The sequence below is a fragment of the Kogia breviceps genome, chromosome 1 (assembly GCF_026419965.1).
Source record: "Kogia breviceps isolate mKogBre1 chromosome 1, mKogBre1 haplotype 1, whole genome shotgun sequence".
NCBI classification, from domain to species: domain Eukaryota; kingdom Metazoa; phylum Chordata; class Mammalia; order Artiodactyla; family Physeteridae; genus Kogia; species Kogia breviceps.
Window position 1 is genome coordinate 101,769,773 of NC_081310.1, and position 15,973 is coordinate 101,785,745.

Below are 15,973 nucleotides of genomic sequence, written 5' to 3' on the forward strand. Positions count from 1 at the left end.
AGTCCACAGCTAAGATCACATGCAATGGTGAAAAGCTGAAAGCATTTCTTTTAAGATTAGGAACAAGACAAGAATGCCCACTCTCACCATTTTTATTCAACATAGTATTGGAAATCCTATCCACAGCCAGAGAAGAAAAAGAAATAAAAGGAATCCAAATTGGAAAGGGAGACATAAAACTGTCACTGTTTGTAGATGACATGATACATTAAAAAATCCTAATGACACCACCAAAAATCTACTAGAGCTCATCAATGAACCTGGTAAAATTGCAGGATACAAAATTAATATACAAAAATCTGCTGCATTTCTATACACTAACAATGAACTATCAGAAAGAGAAATTAAGGAAACAATCTCATTTACAATTGCATCAAAATGAATAAAATACCTAGGAATAAATCTACCTATGGAGGTAAAAGAGCTGTACTTGGAAAATTATAAGACACTGATGAAAGAAATTGAAGATGACACAAACAGATGGAAAGATATACCATGTTCATAGACCAGAAGAACTAATAATCTTCATACTACCCAAGGCAATCTACAGGTTCAATGTAATATCTATCAAAATACCAAAGGCATTTTTCACAGAACTAGAACAAATAATTTTAAAATTTGTATGGAAACACAAAAGACTCCAAATAGCCAAAACAATCTTGAGAAAAAAGAACACAGCTGGGGGAATCATGCTTCCTGACTTCAGACTACACCACGAAGCTACAGTAATCAAAAGAGTACGGTACTGGCACAAAAACAGACACACAGATCCATGGAACAGAACAAAGATCCCAGAAATAAACCCATGCACTTATGGTCAATTAATCTAGGACAAAGGAGGCAAGAACACACAATGGAGAAGAGACAGTATCTTAAATAAGTGGCACAGGGAAAACTGGACAGCTACATGTAAAAGAATGAAATTAGAACATTCTCTAACACCATGTAGAAAAAGTAAACTCAAAACGGATTAAAGACCTAAATGTAAGACCAGAAACCATAAAACTCCTGGAAGAAAACACAGGCAGAAGACTCCAACATAAACTGTAGCACTATTTTTTGGATCCTAAAGCAATGGAAACAATAGCAAAAATAAACTAATGGAACCTAATTAAACTTAAAAGCTTTTGCACATCAAAAGAAAGCATCAACAAAATGAAAAGGCAGGGCTTCCCTGGTGGCGCAGTGGTTGCGAGTCCGCCTGCCGATGCAGGGCACACGGGTTCGTGCCCCGGTCCGGGAAGATCCCACATGCCGCGAAGAGGCTGGGCCCGTGAGCCATGGCTGCTGCGCCTGCGCGTCTGGAGCCTGTGCTCCGCAAAGGGAGAGGCCACAACAGTGAGAGGCCCGCGTACCACAAAAAAAAAAAAAAAAAAATGAAAAGGCAACCTACTGAATGGGAGAAAATATTTGCAAATGACATGATTAATAAGAGGTTAGGGCTTCCCTGGTGGTGCAGTGGTTGGGAGTGCACCTGCCGATGCAGGGGACACGGGTTCGTGCCCCGGTCCAGGAAGATCCCACATGCCATGGAGCGGCTGGGCCTGTGAGCCATGGCCGCTGAGCCTGTGCATCCGGAGCCTGTGCTCCGCACGGGAGCGGCCACAAAAGTGAGAGGCCCACGTACCGCAAAAAAAAAAAGGGGGGGGTTAATATCTAAAATATATAAAGAGCTCATATAACAACATCCAAAAAAAAAGAAAGTCCAACAACCTGATTAAAAAATGGGCAGAAGGCCTGAATAGACATTTTTCCAAAGAAGACATCAGATGGCCAACAGGCACATCAAAAGATGCTCAGCATCATTAATCATGAGGGAAATGCAAATCAAAACCACAATAAGATATCCCCTCACACCTGTCAGAATGGCTATCATCAAAAAGAACACAAATAACATTTGTTGGTGAGGATGTGGAGAAAAAAGAACTCCCCTACACTGTTGGTGGAAAAGTACATTGGTGCAGCTACTGTGGAAAAGAGTATGGAGATTTCCAAAAAAACTAAAAATAGAACTACTATATGACCCAGCAATTCCACTCCTGGGTATATATGTGAAAAAAACAAAAACACTATGTCAAAAAGATACATGCACCCCAATGTTCATAGCAGCGTTATTCACAATTGCCAAGATATGGAGGCAACCTAAGTGTCCATCAACAGATGAATGGATAAAGAAGATGTGGTACACACACACACGCACACACACACACACACACACACACACACACAAAATGAACAAGAGATAACAAGTGTTGGCAAGGATGTGGAGAAAAGGGAACACTTGTATACTGTTGGTGTGGTCACTATGGAAAACAGTATGGAGGTTCCTCAAAAAATTAAAAATAGAACTACTATATAATCCAGCAATTCCACTTCTGGATGCTTATCCAAAGAAAATGAAAACACTAACTCAAAAAGATGTACACTACCCCAAGTTCATTGAAGCATTATTTACAATAGGCAAAACATGAAAACAACCTAAGTGTCTACCAATGGATGAATGCATAAATACTGAATATAATGTGATTGATACATACACATACACACACACCCACACACACACACACTAGAATATTATTCAGCCTTAAAAAAGAAGGAAATCTTGCCCTTTGTGACTACCTTGATGGACCTTGAGGGCATTATGCTAAGTGAAATAAGTCAGACAGAGAAAGACAAATACAATATGATCTTACTTATATGTGGAATCTAAAAAACCAGAAAACAAAAAACCCAAGTTCACAGAAAAAGAGAACAGATTTGGTGGTTACCAGAGGTGGTGCATTGGGGGTGAGGGAAATAGGTGAAGGGGTCAAAAGCTGCAAGCTTGCAGTTATAAAATAAAGAAGTAATAGGGATGCAATACAGCATGGTGACTGCAGTTAATAATATTGTAAGAAAAAGAAACTTAAAAAAAATTAATTCCGTACTTATACAAATTCCCCCAAAGAGCAAAAAGTTGTGTATACCCTACAACTCACATAATGAGACTAGTGTAACCTTGATACCAAAACTAAAGAACAGTATGAGAAAGGAAAAATACAGGGCAATGTCTGTCATGAACATAAACAAAAAAATCCTAAATGATATGTTTGCAAATCAAATCCAGCAATGTATTAAAATACAATGCACCATGAACAAACTGGGTTTATTCCAGGAATTCAAGACTAGTTCATAACCATGTAATTGTCCATATAAACAGAAAAAGTTGGAAAAACTATAAGATAATCTCAGATGCAGAAGAGACATTTGATAAAAATCAACAACTAAATATTATTTAAAATAAAACTCAACACATTTTTTAAAGCAGAAAGAATGCAAAGATGACCACTACACGGCTCCTATTCATTACCGTTCCGGAAGTTCTAATAACAAAATGTGAAAAAAGAACTAAAAGATGTAAGGATTACAAAGAAAGAATCACAATTATTACTACTTGTAGATGATAAGATTATCTTCACTAATAACACAAAAGTGTACAAATTAGGATTAGAGTGCAGCCAGGTGGTTCTTATAAGATCACTTTATAAAAATCAATTCTATTTCTATATATTACAACACAAGAAATATTAAAAGTTATACCACTTACAACAATAATAAAAGAATACAAGATACCTAGAAATAAACACAACAAAAGATATGCCAGACTCTTATGAAGAAAATTAGAAATGTTACTGAAAAGCATTAAAGGAGATCTAAATACTGTAATGGAGAGAGAGGTTATGTTTCCAGATAGGAAGATATCATCAAAGAGATGTAAGTTCTCCTGAAAGTGATGGACAGATTCAATTCAATTCAAACCAAAATTCCAACAGAGTTGTTTGTGAACTTTTCAAAGCTAACTTTAAAACCTATGTGGAAAAAAAAAAGATACTTCTGAAGAATAAAAGAGCTTGACATTAGCTCAAGGATAGACAAATGTACCAGTTAAAGTAGAAAGCTCAGATACAGACCTATACATACATGGAAACTTGATCTAACGGTGGAAGCACCGCGGATTGGTGGGCAAAGGCCTATTCAATAAATGGTGCTGGGCCAGTACCGGTGTCTCCTCTACTAGACACTGCAGGTCTAGAGTGTTCAGTATTCTTGGCTGACATGGGCTCTGCAGCAAATGTATTGATCGCTATTGATTTCTTCAGTCAGACCCTTCCTCTCCCCAATCTGGTGAGCTCCACGGAAGGTACAAAAGATACTTGTCAGGGACGGTGCGGGTACAAGTCCACTTAGCTGAAGTGTAGAGAGAAACGAGAAGTGTATTCCTCCCTTTATAAGGCTTGGTCAGAAGGTGTCTCTCCGCCCTGCCTCCTGTCTGCCTAGTGTGGCTCATAGGGGTGGTCGACACAAGGACGACAGTCATGTTCCTTCTACTGCCCTCAATAGCTCTCTTCTGCATCTCTGCAGAAACTCTTCCCAGCTTTAGATTCACGCATGAGCAGACCATTTCAGGAACGAGATAGTGTTTTTTCTCTAACAGGGATTGCACTGCCCCAGCAGGAAAGTAACCGACAAAGGAAGGAGGTCGAACAGAGATGCTTAGTCCTATACTGTGGTGTTAATTTGATAATGAGAAAAAAATAATGGCACTTATAAATCTGAAGTCTTTGGCTTTTTATTAAAGTGCATCAAACCCAACTTACTGGGTTCTAAAGCATCATGATCCACAGTACATAACAATCTTCTAAATGTTTCACTAAATCCTGACATAATTCAGCAAATAAACGGTATACACAGTGATGGACCTGGAGGGAAATATTCAATATGTATGCTAAATTAAAACTGGAGCCTCCAAATTGGGTACAATTTCAGAAAGAAGAAAAGAACACGCACACTAATAATTAGGTAAAAACAAAGATACCCACTCTGTATGTTGAAAAACAATAAGAAATTTGTAATCCTTTGATCTTTATATTTTTTCTAGTAGTGTATGCCACTGCTAAATTATAAGACTTTTTACGTTATTCTTTAGGGAAAATTACCATTTTCTATAAACTCTCCAATTCTAATATATACTCTAAGATAAGAGGTTAAATGACATTTTAAGTCTCTGATGCCTTGGATAAGAATTCTCAAGGCATTCTGTTCACATTGAGTGTTTTGAATTGTAAAAGAATACACAAAAGAGGCAGACTGCACTGTGCAGCAAAACCGCAGGCTTTGGAGAAGACACATTTAGGTAAGTCCCATGTATCTGGCAGGGCCTTGGCTGAGTTTTTTTTGTCTCTGAGCCTCATTTATCTCATTTGTAAAATGAAGCTACTATTATCTGTTTCACCCATTACTGAAAGGATCAATTATTGGCATACTCAATAGTCTCTACTATTTTCTCCTTTCACACTTGCTAAAAGGGAAAAGTTTGTTTTGCTTGATGTCAAACAGGAGGCTTTTCCTGAAATAGTCCAGTGTATATATTTGTATAGGGATGAATAGTGTCCTCCAAAAAGTCATGTCCACCTGGAACCTATGAAAGTGACCTTATTTGGAAATAGGGTCTTGTAGATGTAATCAAGTTAAGATGAGGTCGTACTGGAATAGGGTGGGCCCTAAATCCAATGACCGGTGTCCTTATAAGAAGGGCCTATGAAGACAGACACAGGAATGGCCCTGTGACAATGGAGGGAGAGATGAGAGTAATGCTGACACAAGCCAGAAAATGCCAAGGACTGCTGGCCACCATCAGAAGCTAGGGAGAGGTGAGGAAGGATTCACCCCAGAGCCTCCAGAGAGAACACGGCCCTGCTGACACCTTAATTTTGGACTTCTAGCCTCCAGAACCATTAAAGAATAAATTTCTCTTGTTTCAAGCTACACTGTGTGTAGTACTTTGTTACAGTAGCCCTAGGAAACTAATACAGTATTGAGTCCTGAAACAGAAATGAAGCATTTTGGCTTATCTCCCACGAAGAAAAAACATACCATTTATTTTGCTACAGCTGAATAGTCATCAGAGCATTCCAAGATTGGTTGATGTGGATTTTCCAAGAACACAATTTAGTAGTGCGTTATTGAGGGATCATGTTTACAAGTGAACAAAACGTAACTAAAGCAGGCTTTAACTAACTAAAAAGGTCAGTGGAGGATGAGTCATATTAGTGGATCCTGATTTCCAAGAAACATAAGAACCACCAAGACAGGGCCCATATGGAAGCAGCTCTGGAGTCAATGAAGGCAGGAGTCACCATCTGGTTTCCCATCTTGCTCTTCCTGTGGATGAACTTCATTCTTTTCTCTAGCTGCAGTCTGTCTTTAGCCAGCAGGTGAAAACATGACTGCTGGCAGCTTCCAAGTTTTCTCTTTTACAGAGTTGAACCCCTGAAGAAAGACTACTTTCATTTTCTGGGTCCCTAAGTCCAAAAAGCCTGGAGGAACACTTTGAGTGGCCTGAGCTGGGTCATCTGTCCACTCCTGAACTACCTGTTGGAGCCCTGTGGCCAGGCAGGTACCAGAGAGAGGGATGGATGGAGATGATCTAACAAGGAACAGCTCTAGTTTCCTTCCTGATTAAGTAGTTCCACTTTTTTCAATTTACCCCAAATTCTGCTATAATGCTAAAACGAAGGGAGCAACAAGGAGCAGAGAAGTAATTTTAAAGGCAGATACAGACATGATTGGAAGAATAGAAGTAGTAATAGAGAAATCAAATTATCAATACATGTAATTGATAAAGAACTTTAACGAAGAACCAATAAGCACGTGAACTGGATGCTTTATGTAAGTATAAATAAAACAATTTTCACAGCTGGAATTACTGAGAAACGATTTTCTCTATTTAAATAATAGAAGAGAATATAAGAAATCAAGCAACCATTTTTATTTGAAGATTTATTTTAAAGAAGTTTTTATATTTGGGTAGTAAAAGAACTATATTTCATCAACAATAAACAGTTGACTGCATTGTGTGAGCAGGGCACTGAAGGGTCATGAGATTGTTTCTAGAGAAAATTAAATTCAATACATAACTTGTAACTTTTCTTAGACATATAAATTACCACTTACCATAGCACTGGGGTTTCTATCAGCTCGATTTACTTCAAAAGAATTTATTTTATGGGCACTCATTTCATCAGTGTCAGCAATGATATAATGTCTAGGAGAGTAAGCATCGGACAACTTCTCAAGCAGCCTCAGGATCTCAGTGGTATGCCCACCTGGAAAAAAATATTGGAAGGCCTGAGATTAAGAAACTGGTAATGGACATATCCATCTGACTACATTATACTAATACTATGTTTTGTGTATTTCTCAAAACACAGAAGGAATATTTGGAAATGATAATCTATGCTCTTGTATAAATACTACCTTTGTATGGGGAAAGAGGATAATAAATGTATAAAAATAAAATCAGCACCAGCAGTAGGTTGTGCTACTGTACTACCTGAGGAAGGTACAAAGAAGTATAAGACACAGATCCTGTTATCAAGAAGTCTGGTGGGGAAGGGACAAGACACACAGATATACAAAGAGTGATGCAAGACAGCAAGAAAAATTAAAATGGGGTTTGGGGGAGGGAACAAGCAAAAGGTTATGAAAAAACAATGTCCTATGCATAGGGGAGATCCCTGGTAAAGGCTGAAATGACTTGAAAGGTGCAGCTAATGGACAGATATGAGTAGGGAGGCCACTGGGTGGGGGTGGGATTATTAGGACAGGAGAAGGTAAGATCTGGGATGGGTGCTGGAAAATGGGAAGACAGTTGCTGAAGGTTTCTGTGTTGTGAAGTAACATCAGGGAGGCAGTGAGCACTGACTCCCAGTGCTCAGATCTTCCTAAGGAAGACTTTTGTTCAACAGCTCCTAACAGAGGTCTTAGACCTAACAGAGGTCTCAAATATTTACCAGCTTCACCCAACAACTGTGTGTTCAATTTCAATTTCTGAAATCGTACAACCTCCAAAATTTTCATACTTTAATTTTAAAACCATGAATTTAAAAACCAACTGTGTTCACTGAGGCTTCCTTCGGGGGTAAAAACCCAAAAGAACATTTACCTATTACATTAACTATATACCAATTAAGCAAAACAATCAAATTCCTAAGAATGGGCCCTATCATACCTATTTAATTTAACTGCACAATCTCCTGGCCTCAGCCAGGCTGATGTCTTTAACATTCTCTGTGTTCATCTCATTTGTTACCTCTTCCTTGTCTCTGGTCACACTACAAAGCTCCCCTCACTCACCTCCCTTAACTGCTGCAAGAAAGCTTTCAATAGCGATACAGTGAACATATAGGATAATCAGACAAATTATGTGTTTTCTCCAAATGCGCATATTTTCTTATAGTAGAAAGGAAAAGATTACTCTCTAGATCCCAGAAGGAATTAGATATAGAAACAAAGTCATCAGAGAGTAAGTATAACAGGAATTAGAATCATGCTTTAACTTTATAACTTGTCAGCCATCTTCTTATGTAGGGCAAGTAATTTACACATCTTATACTCATTTTATCATTTTTGTTTTTAACTTTGAAAAAGTGTGGTAGTTTGCAAAGTAGGTACTTGTTTTCAGAGCTGGAACAATTACGGATAAATCAGAATATATACCTCTTCCACTGCAATTAAAACTTCATTTTACCTGCTTTAACAGTCTTTTCTTCTTTCCTTAAAAAGAAACCATCACTGAATACATTCTTTGAAAAATTAACTTTGTTACTGAATAAAGTCATTAAAATGATGAGCTTCCTCTTGCCTTTTACTTTTTTATTAAGACTCATCCTTTGGGAATGAAATCTCCTCAGTTCTATCTTAAAGTATATCCAGAATCCAATCACTTCTCACCACCTCTTTTGCTAGCACCCTGCTCCAAACCACATCACTCTCACGTGGATTATGACCAAAGCTTCCTGGTCTGTTCCCGTCTCTGCACTTGTCCATTCAAGTGTCCACTTGAGTCTACTCTCAACACAGCCTCTAGACTGATCTTAAAAAGAGTTGATCAAATTATTTACCTCTGCTCAAAACCCTCCAAGGGCTCCCCTTCTCATATGGGATAAAAGGCTTTTTGTAAGCTGACCCTTATTGTTACCTCTTGGACCTCATCTGCTTCTTCCCCCCTTACTCAGTCTACTCCAGCCACTCTGGCCTCCTTGCTGTTGGGTATCTGTCATCTCCCCAGGGAGGCTTTACCTGACAATTCTGACGAAAATGCAACTTTCTTTCTCCTCGCCTCTTCCTAACCCACATTTTTCAAAGCAGAAACAGAAGGCTCAGTGAGGTTAACTAATTTGCACAAGATCACCAAATTAGTAAGTGGCAGAGATGTGATTCAACTCTGGTGTTATGTTCATTTAGAGGTACGTGATCCTAACCTCTGCATGGTAGGAAGTAGTGGAGTAGTGCCAACAGCTCTGTAAAGCAGGGTTTAAAATACCCTTCCGCGATCTGCATGGGACTTGCCTCCCCACATCCAACTCAGTACAGTAGTGCCCTCGCACCTCTGGTCATCCCAAGTGCTATGGCCTTCTTTTCACACCCTCCCAGCCCTCAAAGCCCCAGCTCCCCCTTGTCTGGCTACTTCTTAGTCATCTTTCAAGTCTCAGTTTAGACATCACGACTTCCAGGAAGCTTCCTGTCTCAAGTTCAGAAAAAGTGGCGCCCAGCGTGAACTTCCATAGCAGTTTTTACTTCCCAGGTTATAGCACTTATTGTGGCAAGTACCCATTGTGCTTTTCGTTTTCTGTTAGTTTTTCTATATTCTCCATTTCATTCACTGCTGTGTCCTCACAGCTTTCACACTGCTTGGGACATAGTCAGCACTCCACAGCAAGTCGTATTCGTCAGTTTGGTTATTTCCAGGGCTTAGCTTAGTGCCTGACCTCCCCTATGGCTCAAAATACATTAAGTGAATAAAGTAATGAATTACACGTGTACATAAGTTTAGACCATTTGCTAATACTTATAAATATTATGCTATCCGGATTCAATCTCCTGACATTTCTGAATGTACACAGCATATATATGTATCGCTCTGTCGTAGCTGTCCATTTAAAGCGGTACGCCTACAGAGCTGGCCCACTCCGTTTGGATTGTATTACCTGATTGTATTACCTGATTGTTTTTCACCCCCCGGCACAATATCCTGAAGTGTGTATTGTTCTCCCGTTACTAGGTAATTGTTTCTATCCTCATGGATTCTGTATATGTATATAAACGTGATAATTCTCTTTGTCTCGCTTATCTTGTAGTATTCGTGATTCCTAAATTAAATCCCAAATGAATAGATTAATCATGCAAAACAGCAGTCTTTATTCAGGCAAATTGCATGTTAGCATCATGGGCTTCTGTGTCCTCTCTGTTCACTAATAATTTGTTAGAAAAATATACGCTACAGAGACGCTTAATTACAGACAAGTGTAAGTAACTCATTTGTCATTAAAGACGCGGCCTGGGCCACATCAACAACAGACCAGCATTTTGCCCAGCCTGGGCTGACCCACTCCAGTCCCGCAGAGAAACTACAAATCTCAGAATGCAACGCTGCACAAAGTGCTAGGGGCCCTGCGAAAAGCGCCGCGGTGGACTCTGGGGTTTGTAGTACCCGACCCGAGCCCGCCAGTCACCGCCCGGATACTCACCGGACCCAGCCACCACCAAGAGGCTGAGAGACCGCCGGGGCACAGCGGCGCGGGGACGCAGCACTACCCATAGCCGCACTGCCAGCAGCACGGCCACAGCTCCGGCCGCCGCCGCGAGAATAAGGGTGCCACCCATTCGAAGACAAGACGCATGCGTGCTATCCCCCAGCGCCGGCCGCAGGAGCGGTGAAAGTTCAAAACTACGGGCGCTGCGGAGACCCAAACTCGAAGTGTGAGCCTCTTGGTGGGCGGGGCTTGTTGGCGGTGGGAGGAGTTCAGGGCCAGAGGCGGAAGCCTGGCCTCAGACCACCCCGCTGGGTGTCTCGCGGGATTCTGCCCACGTACAGCCCATGCCCCATGCGTAAACTGAAATTCGTGGATTAAGCTCTGGAGGAGTTTGGTTTCGGTTCGTGAGGAGGTGAGGCCAGCTGGGCGCCCTAAAAAGGACCTCCCAAGTTAGCAGGTGTTCCAAATTAACCAACTTTGTGAATTCCACCTGAGGCCAGTGGCATACGTCGCCTTTTTTTTTTTTTTGGTGCCAAGGGAAATGTTTCTGTTGCACATGCACAGCTATTGAAAGTGCTTGCCAATGAAAGGTACCTTGGTACAAAAAATTGAATTTCGGGTTCTCATCCAAATCTCCTCTTACCCAGCACTCATATTTTTAATTTTTCTAGTCTTTTTCACGGATCTCAGTGTGACCAGAGTAGCTAGCTGAGGGTGATCACCTCCAGTTACACCATGTTCCTGAGAGCAGTGGAAGTTCAGTGGTTCAAAGTAGTGAGATAGAGAAAGAATCGTCCTATTCAGTTAATTTTACCACAAAGGCAACACCTCCCCCAATCCCAATTTTGCTTATTTTTATGTTTACTTAATCCACATTGTAGCAATATAAAAGGGCTGAGATTAGAGAAGCCCCTTCACCCCAAGTGTAATTTGCCTTCAGTCCCCAATGGACCTGTAGGTTAGATAAGACAAGTATACAGATGAGTAAACAAGTCCAGAAAGGTGAAACAGCTTGCTCAAGTGAAATAGTGGCAGATGTAGATTTAGAAACTGGAAACCCTAACGGCTGCTGCATAGGAGTTTACGCCGTGTATTCCTTTGCCAAATTCAAACTTCCTTGATTTTCAAACTTGCTTAGATCCTAGAATGTGTTTTTTAAAATGCAGTCTTGGGCTTCCCTGGTGGCGCAGTGGTTAAGAATCCGCCTGCCAGTGCAGGGGACATGGGTTTGAGCCCTGGTCTGGGAAGATCCTACATGCCACGGAGCAACTAAGCCCGCGAGCCACAACTACTGAGCCCACGTGCCACAACAACTGAAGCCTGGGCGCCTAGAGCCCGTGCTCCACAACAAGAGAAGCCGCTGCAATGAGAAGCCCGCGCACTGCAATGAAGAGTAGCCCCTGCTAGCCACAACTAAAGAAAGCCTGCACGCAGCAACGAAGACCCAATGCAGCCAAAAATAAAACAAGTAAATTTATTTTTTTTTAAAAAGCAGCCTAAGAGTACAATAGGGAGCTTCTGAATCAGAATCTCCAGGGGAGAGGACTGAGATCAGCTCCTCTAACCAATGTGTCTATTTGTATCAGCAGGCAAGTTTGGGAGACATTTAGGTACTTTGTAGCATCATTTTATGGCTAATGGACCTCACATACTTCCTGTGTTCTATCAAATCCTCTTAACCCTATATCCTATAACCCTATATCCGCAATAAGGTTATAAGGTGAATATTATTCCCCTCTTTACAGGTAAAGAAAGGGATTCTATAAAAGTTAAATAATTTGCCTAAGGTTAGCTAGTGGGGAATTCCCTGGCAGGCCAATGGTTAGGACTCCGTGCTTCCACTGCAGAGGGCACAGGTTCCATCCCTGGTCGGGGAACTAAGATCCTGCATGGTGTTAGTAAGTGGTGGAGAAATTTTATAATTGTGGGCTTAGAAGTCAATGCTTCTCAAATTTTGATGAAATCAGAATCCCCTGGGCTTACAAATATGTAGTTGAAAGTCCAGAGGTGGGACCTCTGGCGCAGTATGAAAAACAGCGTAAGAATATTACAAAAGATGTAGTTTTATTTCATCTACCCACTCTGCCTTTCCCAGCAATGGCTTCAGCCTAAGACTCTCTCCCATCATACTTTTTTTTTTTTTTTTTAGCGGTACGTGGGCCTCACACTGTTGTGGCCTCTCCTGTTGAGGAGCACAGGCTCCGGATGCACAGGCTCAGCGGCCATGGCTCACGGGCCCAGTCGCTCCACGGCATGTGGGATCTTCCCGGACCGGGGCACGAACCCGTGTCCCCTGCATCGGAAGGCGGACTCTCAACCACTGCACCACCACGGAAACCTCCATCATACTTTTAAAAGAAGACATTAGTTGTCTCAGAAATTTACATCCAGGCAGGGCAGTCTCCAGATTTCAAGAGGTTATCTTGTCCTTAGGTCTTTTTTTTAAGAGTGAGGAAACCTTTTCCAGAACCTCCCACAGCAGACTTTCACTCCTTTTGGCCAAATTTATATCACTTGCCCCTTCATAAAAGGAATGAGACCACAAATCTGGCTGAGGTAGGATGGAGGATGACCTACAACTCACCTGTGGTACCTGGCTGTTTGGTGAAGGGTGGGTACTGACCAAAACGGGCATTCTCTTGGAGAGGAGGATGTTGGAGGAGGGCGAAGGAAAGATCATTGCTGGGTAGGCAAATAGTACTGTTTGGATTGCTGCGAAGGTAATGCATCTGAGCTGGTGTTGTAAACTGACACAGGCAATGCAGATGTTTGGCATATTAATAATGTTAGTCTCTCGGCCCCAAAAGATACCCCTGCATTCCCTAGTACCCATCCCCTCACTACTGTCATTACCTGTGTCTGTACGAAATATCAGTTTGACCACACTTAGTTGTAGATGGAATGAATGGGGAGTGATCAAGCATTTTTAGTGGCTGCCAGTAAATGCAGAGAGTCAAAGAGGGTGGAATAGTAAACATTGTTTGGAGTTATTGGTTGAGTTATTTTGAATTAAGTCTAGGGTCAAACTGTTCGGTGTTCCTGACAAGGAAGTTGAGGACAGCAGGGAGGAGCTGGGTGGCAGGTAGAGACAGGAACAAAGTTGTGAACTCCTGAACACAATAAATCAGGAATGTTTTATTCACCCACAGATTGCTGGGTGAGCTGAGTCCTGGGCTGTGACAGGCACGGAATATAATTGAGGTGAATAGTATGTACTGGATTAATCAGAAAAGGCAGGAGTGAACAGGACGAAGCAACTAAAATTTCTCTTGGGGAGGTAAGTTGCACTGACAATGCAGATAGCAAATGCACAGAGGTAAATTATATTGTGTGAAAAGCATGAAAATGTATTAGTAATTGATAAACTGAATAATAGTATTGAGCCATACCAATCATAAGTAAAGTCTGCCTGGGAAGTGATTTTTATTATCTTCTTAAATCTATTTTCTAATGTTTCTGTGACAAGTATTATTCATGAATATTTTTAAAATTAAGATTATTTTGCACTGTTGAATGGAATTGTACTTGTTAATTTAGTCAACATATTTAATGAGCACCTGCTATATGCTAGATTTAGGTGCACGGGATCTTGTATGACAGTAGTAGTCCAGACAAAAACCTTAGACGAGGAAGATGACAGTGGAAGGTAGAAGAGGGTATATTTGAGATATATTTTATGGATAGAGTCAGTAAGACTTGTTGATGGATTAGATATTGGGAATCAAAGTGGCTCTTAGATTTTTGGCTTCAAAACTGGCTGGATGGTGTCATTTGCTCAGACTAGACAGGCAGGAAGAGAAACAAGTTTTTGTGAGCGGAGAAAGGGGAGGAGATGATGAAAATGAAGTGTTCTGATTTGGATGTTATTTTGAATAACCTGTTAAATTTCCAAGTAGTTGTGTCAAATAGTCAGTTTATGTATAAATCTGAAGTGTGGGTTAGAGCTAGAGGTATAAATTTAGAATTCAGCATATAGATGGTATTTAAAGCCATGGGACTGGGTGAGATCACCTGGGAAGGGAATTTAGGTCAGTCCTGTCCGACAGAAGTTTCTGCAATGATGGAAATGTTTTGTGTCCATGTTGTCCACTAGACACATCATGGCCTGCTGAGCACTTGAAAAGTGGCTAGTGCTATAGAGGAACTGAATTTTAATTTTATGTCATTTAAATTATTTTAAATTTAAATACATTGGCATTAGCCAATGGCTAATGTATTGGATAGCTTAGGATAGAGAAGAGTCTGGGGTCATTAATATTTAGAAGTCTAGTCAAGAAGACTAGGCCAGCAAAGAAAATGGAGAAGAAAAAGCCAGGAAGATAGGAGGAGAATCAGGAGATAATGGTGTCCACAAAAACCAAAGGAGGAAAATGATTCAAGAATGGGAGTGCAGTTAGCTATGTCATATGCTGCTGATAGGTGGCATTAGGTGACTTGGGAACAAATTAGTCACTGGGGAACTAAACAGGAGCAGCATTTCCATGGAAGGGTGGTTGTGGAAGGCAGATAGAAATGGACAGAGGAGAGAATGGGAGATGAAGAGAAGCAGTGTCTGTAGACAGTCATTTCAAGTTTCTCTTTGGAGGGGAATGGAAAAATTGGATGGGAAATATGGGAGAATTTGTAATCAAGGAAATGTTTTTTTAAGATGGGAGTTAACTGACATATTTATTTGATGTTAAAAATGATCCAATAAAGGAAAATTGATTTACGTGAGAAAAGGAGTGAGGACAGGAACACATTTATCCTAAAAATGAAAAGGGTTGGAATCTTGAGCACAAGGGGAGCAGTTGGGCTTTGATAGGAGGGACCCTTATTCCACAGTAACAGAATGGAGGGTAAGGATATGGATGCAGGTCCTGGGAGGTTTGTAGAATTGGCGGTGAATAGATAAGGGTGTGGAGACTGGGGGTGCAGAAGAGTATGAGAAGCTCAAGAAGAAAGAAGGTATGAAATAATCACCGTGAAGAGTAATTGACATACTCACCAGGATCAGCCTAGGGTTTCCGGGCAGATTAGGATGCCCATTTGTAGCTTGTGATAAATAGAGAGAGAAACCAGTCAGCGTGATTTTATGTCTTTTTCCCCTACTGGAAAAGGCAGACAGTTGGCTTTAACCACAGTTAGATTTTTTTTTTTTTTTTTTTTTTTTCTGTACGCGGGACTCTCACTGCTGTGGCCTCTCCCGTCGCGGAGCACAGGCTCCGGACGCGCAGGCTCAGCGGCCATGGCCCACGGGCCCAGCCACTCCACGGCATGTGGGATCTTCCCAGACCGGGGCACGAACCCGTGTCTCCTGCATCAGCAAGCGGACTCTCAACCACTGTGCCACCAGGGAAGCCCCCACAGTTAGATTTTTGACAGGTGACTACATAAGAGAGGTTCTTTTCAAGGGAGTG

General features: G+C 41.1%; 2 protein-coding genes across 4 annotated transcripts in view; one reads left to right on the top strand and one right to left on the bottom strand.

The window, feature by feature from the left end:
- Positions 1 to 10,822, bottom strand: part of ALG14 (ALG14 UDP-N-acetylglucosaminyltransferase subunit) — a 104,715-nt gene extending 93,893 nt beyond the window's left edge. The window contains exons 1-2 of one of the 3 annotated variants that reach the window (XM_059056935.2): positions 10,569 to 10,822; positions 6,994 to 7,145 (exon numbers count right to left, since the gene is read on the bottom strand). In XM_059056935.2, the coding sequence (XP_058912918.1) occupies positions 6,994 to 7,145; positions 10,569 to 10,704 (288 nt within the window). In that variant the 5' untranslated portion in view covers positions 10,705 to 10,822. The remainder of the gene's footprint in view (positions 1 to 6,993; positions 7,146 to 10,568) is intronic. The other 2 variants (XM_067040218.1, XM_059056943.2) reach the window with 2 other exon arrangements.
- The window catches only part of TLCD4 (TLC domain containing 4), a 105,645-nt gene continuing 100,401 nt past the window's right edge, over positions 10,730 to 15,973 (top strand). The window contains exons 1-2 of the mRNA XM_067040206.1: positions 10,730 to 10,800; positions 13,724 to 13,851. The gene's annotated coding sequence lies outside the window, so the exon portion shown is untranslated. The remainder of the gene's footprint in view (positions 10,801 to 13,723; positions 13,852 to 15,973) is intronic.